The 17,621-nt window shown below is 46.6% G+C and overlaps 1 protein-coding gene across 6 annotated transcripts in view; it reads left to right on the plus strand.

The window, feature by feature from the left end:
• The window catches only part of USP33 (ubiquitin specific peptidase 33), a 72,595-nt gene extending 66,298 nt beyond the window's left edge, over positions 1 to 6,297 (plus strand). For all 6 annotated transcript variants that reach the window (XM_056532625.1, XM_056532628.1, XM_056532630.1 and 3 more), the window contains one exon: positions 1,510 to 6,297. In XM_056532625.1, the coding sequence (XP_056388600.1) occupies positions 1,510 to 1,661 (152 nt within the window). In that variant the 3' untranslated portion in view covers positions 1,662 to 6,297. The remainder of the gene's footprint in view (positions 1 to 1,509) is intronic.
• The last annotated feature ends 11,324 nt before the right edge of the window (positions 6,298 to 17,621 follow it).

Genomic DNA, 17,621 nt, shown 5'->3' on the forward strand with positions numbered 1-17,621 from the left:
CTATTGCCAAGGTGGGGCTTGGTGGTAGAAGCATGTCCTCCCACTTTTCACATGATTTTGCGCAACTGAGGCTTGGGCAAAACTTTGTGGCTGTCGCACAGTGGAATATGATACAGTCAATTTCTTGCTAAGTTTTAAGAAAAAGTTGTAGAACATTTCATTTATTTAGTAAGCAGAATATATTCACATAAAACTTAAAGGGGTACTCCGCTGCTCAGCGTCTGGAACAAACTGTTTCAAACGCTGGAGCCAGGAGCTCGTAACGTCATAGTCCCGCCCCCTCATGATGTCACTCCCTGCCCCCTCAATGCAAGTCTATGGGAGGGGGCGTGACAGCTGTCACGCCCCCTCCCATAGACTTGCATTGAGGGGGCGGGGCTATGACGTCACGAGCTGCCGGCTCCAGCATTCGGAACAGTTGGTTCCAAACACTGAGCAGCGGAGTACCCCTTTGAGCCCTCTTCATGACTTGAATAGGCTATTTATAGGGGGAAAAAATCTGACTCTTTTTGCAAACTTTATATATCCCCACATTGCAACTTCTACTGATTTTGCAGGGGGTCCAATATTTTTGCAGTAATATAAATAACTTTTAGGTTTTGTTTGCTAGCTAAGTTTTGCAAACCCACCATGGTTTTGGAATTTGCTAAATGGGGTGTGTCTGCTTGTGTCCAACTCATTTTAAAGAGGACCTGTGGCCAACCTCAAAAAAGCTGTGATGTTTGGCTCCTTTCACACTACAGGTATCATCCTGTAAAAAAAAAACCTCCGTTATTACTCCCGGCAAAAAGTCCTGAAAACGGCCGGCAAAAAATCCCATTCATGTCAATGGGATTTTTTGAACATCCTTTTGCATCAGGCATGTCCGTTTTTACCAATGTCAGTTATTTTTACCGGCACAAAAGTCGGTGGTTTTCCAGCTTTACAAAAAGGGTTAAAAAACCTGATTTAAAAAAAAACACAGATGTAACTGGTAATAACGGATGGTAACGGAAGATAATGGATGAACAACATCAGGTTTAAGAAAAAAAAACATTAAAAATAACAGATGATGGTCATCAGTTATCATCCGTTATTACCAGTTATTGCATCAGTTTTTTTTCATTCGTTATTGTAAAATAACAGTAGTGTAAAAGCAGGATGATACCTGTAGTGTGAAAGGGGCCTTACTGTCATAAAACAGCTTAGTGTACCCTGATTTCACACACACAGGCTCTAAGGGGGAGATTTATCAAAACCTGTCCAGCGGAAAAGTTGCCCATAGCAACCAATCAGATCGCTTTTTTAATTTTTTTTAAATGCATCTGCAAAATGAAAGCAGCGATCTGATTGGTTGCAATGGGCAGCTGGGCAACTTCTCCTTTGCACAGGTTTTGATAAATCTCCCCCTAGGTCTCCAAACTGTGGACCTCCAGCTGTTGCAAAACTACAACTCCTAGCATATCAAGCACAATCTCATAGACACCAGTTTTCATAAGTTTCTTGAAAGATTCACTTTGTGACCTACAGGAGCAGATTCTGGGCAGATATCAGAAGAAACCTGGAACTTCCTCCACTCCATCTATGGTGGGGGTCCCGAGATTACCCTAAGACAAACTGTCCCAGTCACCGAAGCCGTTCAATCGGAGGAAAAGATCGACGTAGAGACACGGAATGTATAATCCGCTTCACTGGCGCCTCGTCATCGGAGTCATTTAATATATTTTTGTGTCTTGATTTTTACTGCTGACCTGCATTCCTACAGTTCTGGTATACATTTAGAAGGCATTACTATTATTTTTGGCTGTCCTATTTATGTTTTCTTAAAGCGAGAGGAGTAATTTTTTTTTTTTTTTTTTTTTAAGAATAGACCTATGTAAATGTATTAAAATTCTTTAATTCTTTTTAATCTTCCTTTTAATCCTGCCGACTTGTAAATAGTAACCAAAATGGAATCTGGGAAGCCACATTTCGTTTGAGGCTGTGCATGTAAATTGATTGCGCAACGCCTTGTGCTCCCATTATATGAGTGTCCAGCCCCACCCCTATCCATGCCCCATGTTGTCAGCCGGAAACGGTGTGTACGTGTGTGTGTTGAGACAGATCTCGGGTGCCCCCCTACCCACCTTTGAATTTTCTTTTATATTATTTGTCATTGCGCATTTCCTCGGAATGTGTTGCGCAATCCAAAAAAGCACTTTTTCCGATTTACTTACAAGTGAATTCTATACCCCTATGGTTCCCTTTTTACCCCCTTTAATATAGTATTTTTCTATATAGTTATGAATTTATGCCTGGATTAATTGTAATGTGACTCATGTTGTCAGGGTTTGGGGGATGGGTGTCTGTGATTACGTAAAAAAAGGAGTAAATGAAGGAACCTTGGTTTATTTTATATTTTTTTTATGGAATGTTTAACCTTTTAGCCCGGGATATGTTCTAGTCTAGTGCATGGCATGCCCTGACGTCTAAGAAGGAAAAAAAAAATCGGTTTTATTTTGATATTGAGTATGGACCTTGGTAGATGCGTTGGCCGTATATTTATGTAATTGAGTTTTATTTTTTGCTGGTTTTGCAATGACCTTCTCCGTAAGTAGAAATCCACTTAGGTCCGAAGAGCACAGGTTCAGGAAAGGCGCGAGGTGCCCAAGAGTGACTTCCCCCTCCCGTATAGAGGTCCCAGCCCCCCCTTTTAAAATGGACCAGCATAGAATAAGACAGCACAGCGGGACCAATCTGAAGTTTACCTGAAAGCACAACCGATCGTTCATGGTCACAAAATACATTTGTACAAAGGATGGTGATTGTCGCCATTATAGAGTAGTTTGCACTTGTCTATATATTCGCCTAGACCTCTAGTGAAGTCCATGGAGCATTATTTTATACCTCCAATCCCCCCCCCAACCCCCCCTCCCCTTTCTTCTCTTACCCCATGGTGGAAAGCAACTAGCATATTTTTTTGGGAGGGGTCTGACACCTCCTATTGCTTCAAAGCTGTATGGGAATTCCATGCACATACACAGTGATGGGTGTACTAGGAGAAACCCTTAGCCACTTAGTCTACAACCATTGGTTCCTCAGCTGTTGGTAAATTCCCAGGATGCCCGGATAGTCCAAAAGCTGGAGGAGCAGAGGTTGTGGACCAATGTGTTAGCCAATTCTTGGTTTTATTGGCCATATACTTATCTGCCAGCCCCTTCCTGTGGTGTAGAAACCAAAGCAAGGGGTTGTCTGCTTTGCGCAATCCCTTTTTGTTAGAAGTTGCCCCCCTCCTCTATTTGCTGATCATTGGGGTGTGGAATCCCCAGGGAACAACTGTAATCTCCCAGCTTGGGAGAAAGGGTGAAAAAACACAGGGGGTGCTCCCTTGGAAGTAGCTGCGCTGGACTGTGCCACGCTTGAGAGGGTGGAGATACTTGAGTTTACTGGCTGCTGCACCAGGGTGGTGTCCGATAAAGGACAATAGCAATAAAATAAGAAGAAAACGGTTCGGCGTGGCGCTGCTCAGTGTTCGGTCGATAAAGAAGGACTAGAGTGGCACAGGACAATAAAAACTTTATTGGTGTAGCAGGACAACGCGTTTCGGCATCCACTGATGCCTTCCTCAGGTCCACTTACAGTTACCAGTGCTTGCTATGCGCTGGGTTGCTGGAGAAGAGTCCTGGAAACGTAACTGCATGGAAATATAACCGGACTCCTCTCCAGCAACCCAGCGCATAGCAAGCACTACAACAGGGAACTGTAAGTGTACCTGAGGAAGGCATTAGTGGATGCCGAAACGCGTTGTCCCTGCTACACCAATAAAGTTTTTATTGTCCTGTGCCAAACTCTGAGCAGCGCCTCGCCAAACCATTTTTATCTTTTTTTATTTCTATTGTAATCTCTCAGGTAATTCGGCAAGCCTTCAGTTTCCCTGCAGTGCCCCCACAGGACAAAAAAAGCATTACACATTTTTTTATTGAAAAAAATGGGCATTGTATGTAATGCCTAGGCCTCCAAACTGTGGACCTGCAGCTGTAGCAAAACTACAACTCCCAGTATGCCCGGACAGCCGTTGGCGAGTTGTAGTTTTGCAACAGCTGGAGGGCCACAGTTTGGAAGACACTGATGTAATGCATAGAAAGTGAGACAGGTGGCCTTTGTAGCCATTATGGCATATAGATTAGGGGCACCCCACTGCTAAGTTTAGGCAATGATTCCAAAATTCCAAAAATGTTTAATTTAAGCCAAGCTATAGACAGATTCTCAGGACAAGACAAGGATTTTTTTTCCCCCTAATAGAACATCTGTATAAAATTTTGGGCACCTCTAGCTAGTGGGAATGCTTAGTATCCTTGTACCCAAAAATGTGACACCGTGTATGGCCTTCTCTTTTTAAGGAGCACCTGTCACCTTTCATTGTTCCCTTTCATTGTGCAAATTGAAAGAACTTTTTAAAAAATATGAAGGAAAAAAATAAATAAAAGCTTTGTAATTTGCACTGGTTAAGCTACTAAGGAGAAATGTTTTGTATTTTTGTAAAGAAGACTGGGTCTCTTGGACTTGAGATTCGGACCACAGCCTTTGTTCCATTTCTATACATTCGTACAGTGCTAGTATTTAGTTTTCTTTGTACAGACTATAAAAGAAGCTGGGGTGGGGGATGTATCTCTACCGCAGGTCTCCAATTAGGAAGGTCACATGCTCCCTTTAAGTAAATTATACGTTTCTGGCCTTAAAGGGGTATTCCAGGAAAAAAACATGACAGATTTGTAAACTACTTCTATAAAAAAAAATCTTAATCTTTTCTATAATTATCAGCTGCTGAAGTTGAGTTGTTCTTTTCTGTCTGGCAGCAGTGCTCTCTGCTGACATCTCTGTTTATCTCGGGAACTGCACAGAGTAGAAGAGGTTTGCTATGGGTATTTGCTCCTACTCTGGACAGTTCCCCAGATAAGTGTCATCAGAGAGCACTTAGACAGAAAAGAACAACTCAATTTTAGCAGCTCATAAGTAGTGAAAGGATTAAGATTTTTTAATAGAGGTAATTTACAAATCTGTTTAACTTTCTGGAGCCAGTTGATATATAAAAAGTTTTTTTTCCTGGATAACCCCTTTAAATGCCATGTACAGCGGCCTGTCCCAAAAGTTTCCATAGGGCCTATTTTTTTCACGCTAAGTTCCGTTGCAGCGGGCTCCCATTGTTTTCAATGGGATTCTGCTGCACTATTCATACTATGGAACATCTGCCATGGAAATGCAGGATCCCAGACTCCGCTGAAAGAATAAACATGTTCATTCTTTCGGCGTAATCTGCTCGGAAATTATTTGCTGGCTATGGAGACGGCACATCTAGCGGTCCTAGCACCGACTAAATAGCCGATCACTAATACAGTCGGCGCTTCCTACAAGATGGAACCTCTACTGATATGTCTCTGTGGTGTGAATGGGCGCTTAGTGTACCCTAGGTGACTTATTATGGTGCCGATTAAAATCACTGGTCAACAACATTATACTTGTCTGTGCGGAGTTCTTCAGAACACATCTCCATTCTGTAAAATAGGCTTGATCCCCCCCCCCCAATCCAGCAGATAATTTGGCCTTGTTGCCCTTAGCAACCATTCAGGCCCCAGATTCCATCTCTGAAGCTGCATGGTGATTGGTTGCTATGAGCAACAAGACTTGTTTTTTGGTTTTGTCAGACAGATTTGACCCCGCAGGGCCTCATTTATCAAAATTGTATAACAGGAAAAAAAGATATTGTTGCCCATAGCAACCAATAACAGGGCAGAGTTACAGATGGAGCCTAAGGCCTACTTGGTTGCTATAGGCAACAAGACCTATTTTATTTCTGTCATTTTGGATAAATGAAGCTTAGTAGGCCTCCTGTCAAAACTGCCTGACAGAAGAAGCAGGTCATGTTCACTAGTCCTCAGGTTCCATCTATAAAACGGCACGGTGATTGGTTGCTATGGCAACACAACCTTCTTTTATGTCTAGTCTTCTATTATTAAACTGCATAAGTTGCTATGGGCAACGCTATGTTTTGGACCTTTTTGCGATGAGGCCCGGGAACCACTCCTAATGCAGTTTAGCAGCTGGAAGCTGGGTTTCGTTAGTTGCTATGGGCAACAATAATAGTTTTTCTGTTAGTTTTTGTAAATTTGTCAAGTTGTTTATTTTTGCCGTCCATAGCAACTTATCACTACAGTTTAACAGAATCTGAGGCCTGGTTGGTTGCTATGGGCAACAAGTCCTACTTTTTCTTTTTGTTTTTTTAATTTGCTTTAAGGGGTATTCCGGGCAAATTTTTTTTATCCCCTATCCAAAGGATAGGGGATAAGGTGTCTGATCGCGGGGGCCCCCTGCTGAGACCCCCCTGCGACCTCCCTGTAGCACCCGCTTGCGGGTGCTACAGGGAGATCGCGGGGGATCTCAGCAGTGGGCCCCCTGCCATCAGACACCTTATCCCCTATCCTTTGGATTGGGAATAAAATATTTTTGCCCGGAATACCCCTTTAATTTTTTTTAATAGAAGGCCTCAGGTTGGCAACCAATGAACTGAATAGTCTGTAGATAATTTTCAGGAATAGATCATTGCCATTTGTTGCTCAAAATTTAGTTGATGTAGTAAGTGCTTTTTTTGTGCCCACTAAACTGCCACGTAAAATGTTAATTACGGAGTAACGTCTTCATCATCCTTGTAGATCAGTGGCCTCCAAACTGTGGGCCTCTAAAGGTTGCAACACTACAACTCACAGCTTGCCTGTCCAGGCATGCTGGGGGTTGTAGTGCTGCAACATCTAGACGTCCACAGTTCGGAGGCCACTGTTGTAGATAAAGCTTTTTAAAAGCGTCGGCTGCAGATCAGCAAATTCAGAGCGGAGGATAGAAACCTGACAATTGTCACAACATAGCGCCACCTCCCTATCTAATAGACGGCATTCTGTGTCAAGTCTTGTCCCAGATATCCAGGGACAAGGAAGCGTTGGAAGGCTTTTGGGGTTAGAGCTCCTTGGTGATGGGGGGGGGGGAGTCTGACCTCTCACACCTTCAGCAATGCTGTCTTTTGGACTTCACTATAAAACAATGGTCTCCAAACTATGGACCTCCAAATGTTACAACACTACAACTACCAGCATTGCTGATCGGGCATGCTGGGAGTTTGTAGCGTTGCGACATCTGGAGGTCCACAGTTTGGAGACCTCTGGTATAGAAGGTGCTTTCTCTAATATCTTGATTTTCCAAGACCTTGCACCCTTATTGGCACAAATATATCCTGATGTACTCAAAAAAAATCAGTGCCACAAATGTGAAAGTGTTGTTTTTAATAAATAGGGCTGAGCTGCACTACCACACACAGCCGGTAGACCCGTTTGGCACTGTTTTATGGAGGAAAGCCATGCTCGCAGTATGTAATCAACAAAAAAAAAGGAACTCCGGCTCACCACCTCTTAGCCGTGCTCTGATCCCGTGCCCGGCAAGGCACTCCGATGCGAAACAAAGAGACTATGATCCAGCACTTGCAAAACGAAGACAGGTTTATTGAAGATCACTGGGCACCGATAAAACCAACCATATCATCAGACACGTTTCGAGCGCATGCGCTCGAAACGCGTCTGATGATATGGTTGGTTTTATCGGTGCCCAGTGATCTTCAATAAACCTGTCTTCGTTTTGCAAGTGCTGGATCATCGTCTCTTTGTTTTGCAGTATGTAATCCCTTACGTATTGTGAACTCCTGCTAAGTTCAGTAATTACATTTTCCATTTATGCAGGAAGTACTTGGAGCTGGTTGTGGGAAGAACACACTATCTGCCACCTATACATGACCACTACTATAGAAGTGACACCCCAGGGGTACCCGCATTTCATTGTAAGATCTGCTGAAAGTCCTGGACAGTGGGTCGTCTCAAAAAAAAAAAAAAAAAAAAAAAAATGTCCCTTCTGTAGCTTGTCCTTTCTATTGCACAGAAGCAAGTCGTTGAATGGCTAGATGTGATTGTTAGCATGTTGTGAATGTTCGTTTTTTTATTATTTAATTGCTCATTGTAAATCATCAATAAAAGACAAGTTTAATTCAACGCCTGTGATTTATATATATGTGTGTGTGATCAGGCTCATGGGGGGGCGCGATTCTTTCCAGATCAGAGAATAGGCACCCTTTCGTTTGTATACATCTCGTACATTGGGGTTAATTATGAGGTTAATGGCAAGGTCTTCTGTAGTTAGTTTTCACCATAAACATTCATCTATTCATGCCTTAAAATGAGTGAACACCATTATTCGACTATTCAGTAGAGATGAGCGAACTTACAGTAAATTCGATTCGTCACGAACTTCTCGGCTCGGCAGTTGATGACTTTTCCTGCATAAATTAGTTCAGCTTTCCGGTGCTCTGGTGGGCTGGAAAAGGTGGATACAGTCCTAGGAGACTCTTTCCTAGGAATGTATCCACCTTTTCCAGCCCACGGGAGCACCTGAAAGCTGAACTAATTTACGCAGGAAAAGTCATAAACTGCCGAGCCGAGAAGTTTGTGACGAATCGAATTTACTGTAAGTTCGCTCATCTCTACTATTCAACCATAACTTAAAAACCACTGGCGGGTGAGGTAGATAACGTTGATCATCTTTTGACAGGAGTGGCAGAAAGTAAAAAGTTAGTTCTTGAAATTGAAGTGTTGGAAGCAGGAAAAAAAGGGCACATGTTAGGATCTGAGCGACTGTGACAAGGGCCAAATGACTAAGGGTCAGGAAGACCCCAAATGTGTTGGTGATTTTTAGGAAAGACAAGTAGTGACAAGATAGTGGGCATCCAAGGTTCATTTGATTTGTTTGGGGAATTAAAGGAGAAATCTGGCAAAAATAAACACATCCCCTATCCCTAGGATAGGGGATAAGTAGCAGATCACGGGGGATCTGAGTGTTGGGACCCTAAACCCACCCCCCGTTCACTAACCAGGATGGGACCCTGTGCTCAGTGAGGATCATGTGCTGTAGGTGGCATGCACTCCATTCATTTCTATGGGAGCGCCGAAAAGACCTGAGTACAGCACTCCGGCATCATTGGCGCTCACATAGAAATGGAGGGCGTGACGTCTACCAGTAGATGACATGGGCTCCTTACTGACAGAGCCAGGGTCCCGTCCCGGAGATCGCTACTGTGGATATGGGGTAAGTTTACTTTCGCCAGAGTTCTCCTTTAAAGGCAAGCCCGTTTTTTTTTTTTTTTTTTTTACTGTAATGCAGTGGTCTCCAAACTGTGGACCTCCAGATGTTGAAACATCTGGAAGTCCATAGTTTGGAGACCACTGCTGTAGAGAAAACTGCTGAAAAAGTTCCTGCTGTCTGGTATAAAGGGGTTGGATCACATGCTGATGCCTGTCAATTGCTGATAGCGCCTATAATGGGCACTGAGCATCAGAACTGCAGCATGGGGCAGTGGAAAAAGGGGGCCTGGTCTAATTAATCTCACTTTTCAGATCGTCCTTCATGACAGCACCACATGAGATTGCCTCCTATCTGCATAGGAACAGTAAGCACAAGAGAGGTTAAAAGGCCCCTCCATCCATTCCCCCTCAGTGTTTGCTGTTCCTATGGAGCAGGGGTGCAGAGAGGTCTGTACCTGTGGGTTTTTTTTGCGGGCTGCAGGTGGTGGAGCTCAGGTGGGGTGAGTCGGTGGCCGTTGGCCTCCCGCTCCATTCATTATCCCGTACCGGGTCGCGGCCTGTTTCTGCTGGTGCCTCCCGGTCCCGCTCTCTGTTCCCTGTGGCGCTCCAGGAGTTTATGCAGGGGACCTAATTCAGCTAGCCGGCCACGGCTGCCCTGGTTCCCCCAGTCGCTTCTGGGCTCTGCAGGCGGGGACGTTGCACGTGACGTTGTACGCCCTCTGTGATTGGCCGGAGACCGGAAGTCCCGCCTCCAAGATGGCGGAACCCACCGGAATTTGGATTTCGGGGGGGCGGACAGGCGAGACATATAAGGAAGCCAAGGTCTATCCAACATTCTCTGGATCACCATGGATAGTTCGGTCTCTGCATCTCTGGAGTGCACAGGACCCAGCTCCCCAGTAAGTAGCTGACCCTTTATTTTAATTTTTTTTTTGGTGGTGGTGGGGAATTGTATTTTATAATTCCCTGTTCTTATGGGTTTCCTTCTCTCCTTTCAGGGAGACAAGGAGGCCCCGAAGAAATCTAAGGATAAAGAACCTAGAGTTAAGCATAAGACATGTGGGCTTTGTGCTATTATACTGCATGAAGGATATAATAAGCCCTTATGTAAAGCCTGTATGGATAAGATAATTCAGCAGGAATCGCCATCTTTTTTGGTGGAACGTCGTTCTATTATAAAATCTGAAGTTCAAACTTCTGTTGCTGCGGCACTGCCTAAAGCTCAGATTATTGATCCATCTCCACCAGTTGATCCCTCACATAGTTCGGATCTTCCTTCATTTTCGAATCCTCCTCCTTTCAAAAGAGGGAAAACCAATGTGTTTATAAATTCTGACTTTTTTTTTTTTTTCTTGTAAATTCTGCAGTAGATATCGTTTCTTTGGGTTCCAATTCTCAAGAGGAAAGGGGAAGTTATTGAACCTTGTTCGAAGAGGAATGATAGAGATATTATTTCTCCTCTGAGGACACAGAAATTCTGGTTAATGATGTCAGAAATGCTATGAACATTCCTGAAACCGCAGATTCCACTTCTATCCAAGATCTCATGTTTGCGGGGTTGAAACATAAAAAACAACAGGTTTTCACAGTTCAGTTCACTATTAAGGATCTTATTCTTGAGGAATGGAAAGAACCTGAGAAAAGACTGTTCTTTCCAAGGAATTCCGTTCCAGATTTCCGTTTAATGAGGAGGATGCGAAGTTACGGAACAAAATTCCCCAAATTGACGCATACGCGTTTCCGCCAATTCCTCTTATCATAAAAGCTCTTCAGAAGGTGAGATTGGAAGAGGAAAATGAATCTTCGTAGCCCCAATGTGTCCGAAAAGAAGCTGGTTGAGTCTTCTTAAAGAACTTTCCATAGTGGAGCCCATTCTTCTTCCTCAGAGGGACGATCTATTGTGCCAGGACCCTCTATTCCACAAAGATCTAAAGAATCACCAGCTGTCAGCCTGGCTATTGAGAGGCTTGTGCTAGAACAAAAGGGTCTCTCTAAGAAAATGGTTGATACCCTCCTAAAAAGTAAAAATTATTCTACAGCCTCCATTTACCTTAAAGGGTACTCCGCTGGTCAGTCTTTGGAACAAACTGTACCGAACGCTGGAGCCGGGAGCTCGTTACGTCATAGCCCCGCCCCCTCATGATGTCACACCCCGTCCCCTCAATGCAAGTCTATGGGAGGGGGCGTGACGGCAGTCACGCCCCCTCCCATAGACTTGCATTGAGGGGGCAGGGTGTGACATCACGAGCTACCGGCTCCAGCGTTCGGAGCAGTTTGTTCCAAACGCTGAGCAGCGGAGTACCACTTTAAGCAATGAAAAAAAAAATGTTATCCTGGTTTGGCTCCCCTCCTCCAGATCTTCTTAACCCAGATATTCCCAGAATATTAGATTTCCTTCAGGATGGTTTTGATTTAGGTTTATCTTTTAAGTACACTTAAAGTTCAGACGGCAGCCCTTGGCTGTGCTTTTTTGATGTCCGCATTGCTGAACACAAAATGGTCAAAAGGTTTTCTTCAGCAGTATCCAGAATAAGACCGAAAATATTTAATCTTGTATTATCATCTCTAACTAAAAGTCCCTATGAGCCTTTATCGGAATCAGCTATCAAGTTTCTTACCTGGAAAACTGTTTTTCTAGTGGCAATAACATTTGCCAGAAGAGTAATAGAAGTCCAAGCCTTTTCTATTGATTATCCTTACCTTACAGTGCTTGATGATAAGATCATTCTAAAGCTCAATCCTGCCTTTCTCCCAAAAGTCGTATCTAATTTTCGTAGATCTCAAGACATAATTCTTCCCTCTTTCTGTGCCAATCCCAAGAACAAAAAAGAGGAAGAGTTCCATAAACTGGATGTCAGGAGAGCGGTCTTACACTATCTAGAGACTACTAAGACCTAGAGGAAAGACTCTAACCTGTATGTTCAATATCAAGGACCAAATAGGGGGAAGAAAGCATCCAAAAACTCAATTTCCAGATGGCTCCAGTCTGCAGTAAGTCAGTAATATACTGCTGCGGGTCGAAGTGGTTCCGGTAGCATTCAAGCTCATTCTACTGTTTCAGTCTCCTGGGCCGAGAGAGCTTCGGCCTCTCTAGAACAGATATACAGAGCGGCTACATGGTCTTCTCTGAAAATTTTCTTCAAGCATTATAAGCTGGATGTGGCCTCTTCTGCTGCAGGCCGTGGAGAGGCCTATTTGGGTTAGTGGTAAAAGTGTACCTAAACATTAGGCTATGTTCACATCAGCATTTGAAGCTCTGTTTGCTGATTCCATTGAAATGATGGGACTGGCATGTCAGGTTTTTTCTTTGCTAAAATCATGAAAAAAAAAAAAAATTATTTAACCATGACAGACCCCATTAAAAGTGTATTGGACCAGTTGGGTACCGTCAGTGTCCGGTGTCACAAACTCCCTCCCAGACCATTTATTAGCAGTTGTGAACATAGCCTTATGTGTGTGTATGGACACATATACAAGAACATTACACATATTAAGATCAAACAGAAGAATAGAGTGACCCGTATCTGTCTCAGATTAGAGTGACCCGTCTGAAGGTAAGAGAAGTCTCAGATGTTGGATAATTTACTTTTCTTACAGCAGTGCCATGTTTATATCTTACATATGAATGCCTGCCCTTCTCCCGTAGTTGCCCCTGCCCTTAGAGTATGTATGCTGTATGCACTGCTGACCTATTTCTATAATCCCTTCACACTAGATGTTCTGTCTGGTTAATGACATTTCTTATATAAATCAGAGCAAACTTGTAAAGCGCATACAAGAAACATTGTCTGCACCCCTCTTCTATCACACCCTGCTCCCCTATAACACTGCACCCCTCTTCTATCACACCCCGCTCCCCTATAACACTGCACCCCTCTTCTATCACCCACTGCTCCCCTATAACACTGCACCCCTCTTCTATCACACCCTGCTCCCCTATAACACTGCACCCCCTCTTCTATCACACCCTGCTCCCCTATAACACTGCACCCCTCTTCTATCACACCCTGCTCCCCTATAACACTGCACCCCCTCTTCTATCACACCCCGCTCCCCTATAACACTGCACCCCTCTTCTATTACACCTCGCTCCCCTATAACACTGCACCCCCTCTTCTATCACACCCTGCTCCCCTATAACACTGCACCCCTCTTCTATCACACCCTGCTCCCCTATAACACTGCACCCCTCTATCACACCCCGCTCCCCTATAACACTGCACCCCTCTTCTATCACACCCTGCTCCCCTATAACACTGCACCCCTCTTCTATCACACCCCGCTCCCCTATAACACTGCACCCCCTCTTCTATCACACCCCGCTCCCCTATAACACTGCACCCCCTCTTCTATCACACCCTGCTCCCCTATAACACTGCACCCCCTCTTCTATCACACCCTGCTCCCCTATAACACTGCACCCCTCTTCTATCACCCACTGCTCCCCTATAACACTGCACCCCTCTTCTATCACACCCTGCTCCCCTATAACACTGCACCCCCTCTTCTATCACACCCTGCTCCCCTATAACACTGCACCCCTCTTCTATCACACCCCGCTCCCCTATAACACTGCACCCCTCTTCTATCACACCCCGCACCCCTATAACACTGCACCCCTCTTCTATCACACCCTGCACCCCTATAACACTGCACCCCCTCTTCTATCACACCTTGCTCCCCTATAACACTTCACCCCTCTTCTATCACACCCTGCTCCCCTATAACACTGCCCCCCTCTTCTATCACACCCTGCTCCCCTATAACACTGCACCCCTCTTCTATCACACCCTGCACCCCTATAACACTGCACCCCTTCTATCACACCCTGCTCCCCTATAACACTGCACCCCTCTTCTATCACACCCTGCACCCCTATAACACTGCACCCCTCTTCTATCACACCCTGCTCCCCTATAACACTGCACCCCTCTTCTATCACACCCCGTTCCCCTGTAACACTGCACCCCTCTTCTATCACACCCTGCTCCCCTATAACACTGCACCCCTCTTCTATCACACCCTGCTCCCCTATAACACTGCACCCCTCTTCTATCACACCCCGCTCCCCTATAACACTGCACCCCTCTTCTATCACACCCTGCTCCCCTATAACACTGCACCCCCTCTATCACACCCTGCTCCCCTATAACACTGCACCCCCTCTTCTATCACACCCTGCTGCCCTAACACTGCACCCCTCTATCACACCCTGCTCCCCTATAACACTGCCCCCCTCTTCTATCACACCCTGCTCCCCTATAACACTGCACCCCTCTTCTATCACACCCTGCTCCCCTATAACACTGCACCCCTCTTCTATCACACCCTGCACCCCTATAACACTGCACCCCTTCTATCACACCCTGCTCCCCTATAACACTGCACCCCCTCTTCTATCACACCTTGCTCCCCTATAACACTGCACCCCTCTTCTATCACACCCCGTTCCCCTGTAACACTGCACCCCTTCTATCACACCCTGCTCCCCTATAACACTGCACCCCCTCTATCACACCCTGCTCCCCTATAACACTGCACCCCCTCTTCTATCACACCCTGCTCCCCTAACACTGCACCCCTCTATCACACCCTGCTCCCCTATAACACTGCACCCCTCTTCTATCACACCCTGCTCCCCTATAACACTGCACCCCTCTTCTATCACACCCTGCTCCCCTAACACTGCACCCCTCTATCACACCCTGCTCCCCTATAACACTGCACCCCTCTTCTATCACACCCTGCTCCCCTATAACACTGCACCCCTCTTCTATCACACCCTGCACCCCTATAACACTGCACCCCCTCTTCTATCACACCTTGCTCCCCTATAACACTGCACCCCTCTTCTATCACACCCTGTTCCCCTATAACACTGCACCCCTCTTCTATCACACCCTGCTCCCCTATAACACTGCACCCCTCTTCTATCACACCCCGTTCCCCTGTAACACTGCACCCCTTCTATCACACCCTGCTCCCCTATAACACTGCACCCCCTCTATCACACCCTGCTCCCCTATAACACTGCACCCCCTCTTCTATCACACCCTGCTCCCCTATAACACTGCACCCCCTCTTCTATCACACCCCGCTCCCCTATAACACTGCACCCCCTCTTCTATCACACCCTGCTCCCCTATAACACTGCACCCCTCTTCTATCACACCCTGCTCCCCTATAACACTGCACCCCTCTTCTATCACACCCCGCTCCCCTATAACACTGCACCCCTCTTCTATCACACCCCGCTCCCCTATAACACTGCAGCCCTCTTCTATCACACCCCGCTCCCCTATAACACTGCACCCCTCTTCTATCACACCCCGCTCCCCTATAACACTGCACCCCTCTTCTATCACACCCTGCTCCCCTATAACACTGCACCCCTCTTCTATCACACCCCGCTCCCCTATAACACTGCACCCCTCTTCTATCACACCCCGCTCCCCTATAACACTGCACCCCCTCTTCTATCACACCCCGCTCCCCTATAACACTGCACCCCCTCTTCTATCACACCCCGCTCCCCTATAACACTGCACCCCTCTTCTATCACACCCTGCTCCCCGATAACACTGCACCCCCTCTTCTATCACACCCTGCTCCCCTATAACACTGCACCCCCTCTTCTATCACACCCTGCTCCCCTAACACTGCACCCCTCTATCACACCCTGCTCCCCTATAACACTGCACCCCTCTTCTATCACACCCTGCTCCCCTATAACACTGCACCCCTCTTCTATCACACCCTGCAACCCTATAACACTGCACCCCCTCTTCTATCACACCTTGCTCCCCTATAACACTGCACCCCTCTTCTATCACACCCTGTTCCCCTATAACACTGCACCCCTCTTCTATCACACCCTGCTCCCCTATAACACTGCACCCCTCTTCTATCACACCCCGTTCCCCTGTAACACTGCACCCCTTCTATCACACCCTGCTCCCCTATAACACTGCACCCCCTCTATCACACCCTGCTCCCCTATAACACTGCACCCCCTCTATCACACCCTGCTCCCCTATAACACTGCACCCCCTCTTCTATCACACCCCGCTCCCCTATAACACTGCACCCCCTCTTCTATCACACCCCGCTCCCCTATAACACTGCACCCCCTCTTCTATCACACCCCGCTCCCCTATAACACTGCACCCCCTCTTCTATCACACCCCGCTCCCCTATAACACTGCACCCCTCTTCTATCACACCCCGCTCCCCTATAACACTGCACCCCTCTTCTATCACCCCCTGCTCCCCTATAACACTGCACCCCCTCTTCTATCACCCCCTGCTCCCCTATAACACTGCACCCCCTCTTCTATCACACCCTGCTCCCCTATAACACTGCACCCCCTCTTCTATCACACCCTGCTCCCCTATAACACTGCACCCCCTCTTCTATCACACCCTGCTCCCCTGTAACACTGCACCCCTCTTCTATCACACCCCGCTCCCCTATAACACTGCACCCCCTCTTCTATCACACCCCGCTCCCCTATAACACTGCACCCCCTCTTCTATCACACCCTGCTCCCCTATAACACTGCACCCCCTCTTCTATCACACCCCGCTCCCCTATAACACTGCACCCCCTCTTCTATCACACCCCGCTCCCCTATAACACTGCACCCCTCTTCTATCACACCCTGCTCCCCTATAACACTGCACCCCTTCTATCACACCCTGCTCCCCTATAACACTGCACCCCTTCTATCACACCCTGCTCCCCCATAACACTGCACCCCCCTTCTATCACACCCTGCTCCCCCATAACACTGCACCCCCCTCTTCTATCACACCCTGCTCCCCTATAACACTGCCCCCCTCTTCTATCACACCCTGCTCCCCTATAACACTGCACCCCTCTTCTATCACACCCGCACCCCTATAACACTGCACCCCTCTTCTATCACACCCTGCTCCCCTATAACACTGCACCCCTCTTCTATCACACCCTGCTCCCCTATAACACTGCTCCCCCTCTTCTATCACACCCTGCTCCCCTATAACACTGCACCCCTCTTCTATCACACCCTGTTCCCCTATAACACTGCACCCCTCTTCTATCACACCCTGCTCCCCTATAACACTGCTCCCCCTCTTCTATCACACCCTGCTCCCCTATAACACTGCACCCCTCTTCTATCACACCCTGTTCCCCTATAACACTGCACCCCTCTTCTATCACACCCTGCTCCCCTATAACACTGCACCCCTCTTCTATCACACCCCGCTCCCCTATAACACTGCACCTCTTCTATAACACCCCGCTCCCCTATAACACTGCACCCCTCTTCTATCACACCCCGCTCCCCTATAACACTGCACCCCTCTTCTATCACACCCTGCTCCCCTATAACACTGCACCCCTCTTCTATCACACCCCGCTCCCCTATAACACTGCACCCCTCTTCTATCACACCCTGCTCCCCTATAACACTGCACCCCTCTTCTATCACACCCTGCTCCCCTATAAAA

Source organism: Hyla sarda, chromosome 7, assembly GCF_029499605.1.
Source record: "Hyla sarda isolate aHylSar1 chromosome 7, aHylSar1.hap1, whole genome shotgun sequence".
Lineage (NCBI taxonomy): Eukaryota > Metazoa > Chordata > Amphibia > Anura > Hylidae > Hyla > Hyla sarda.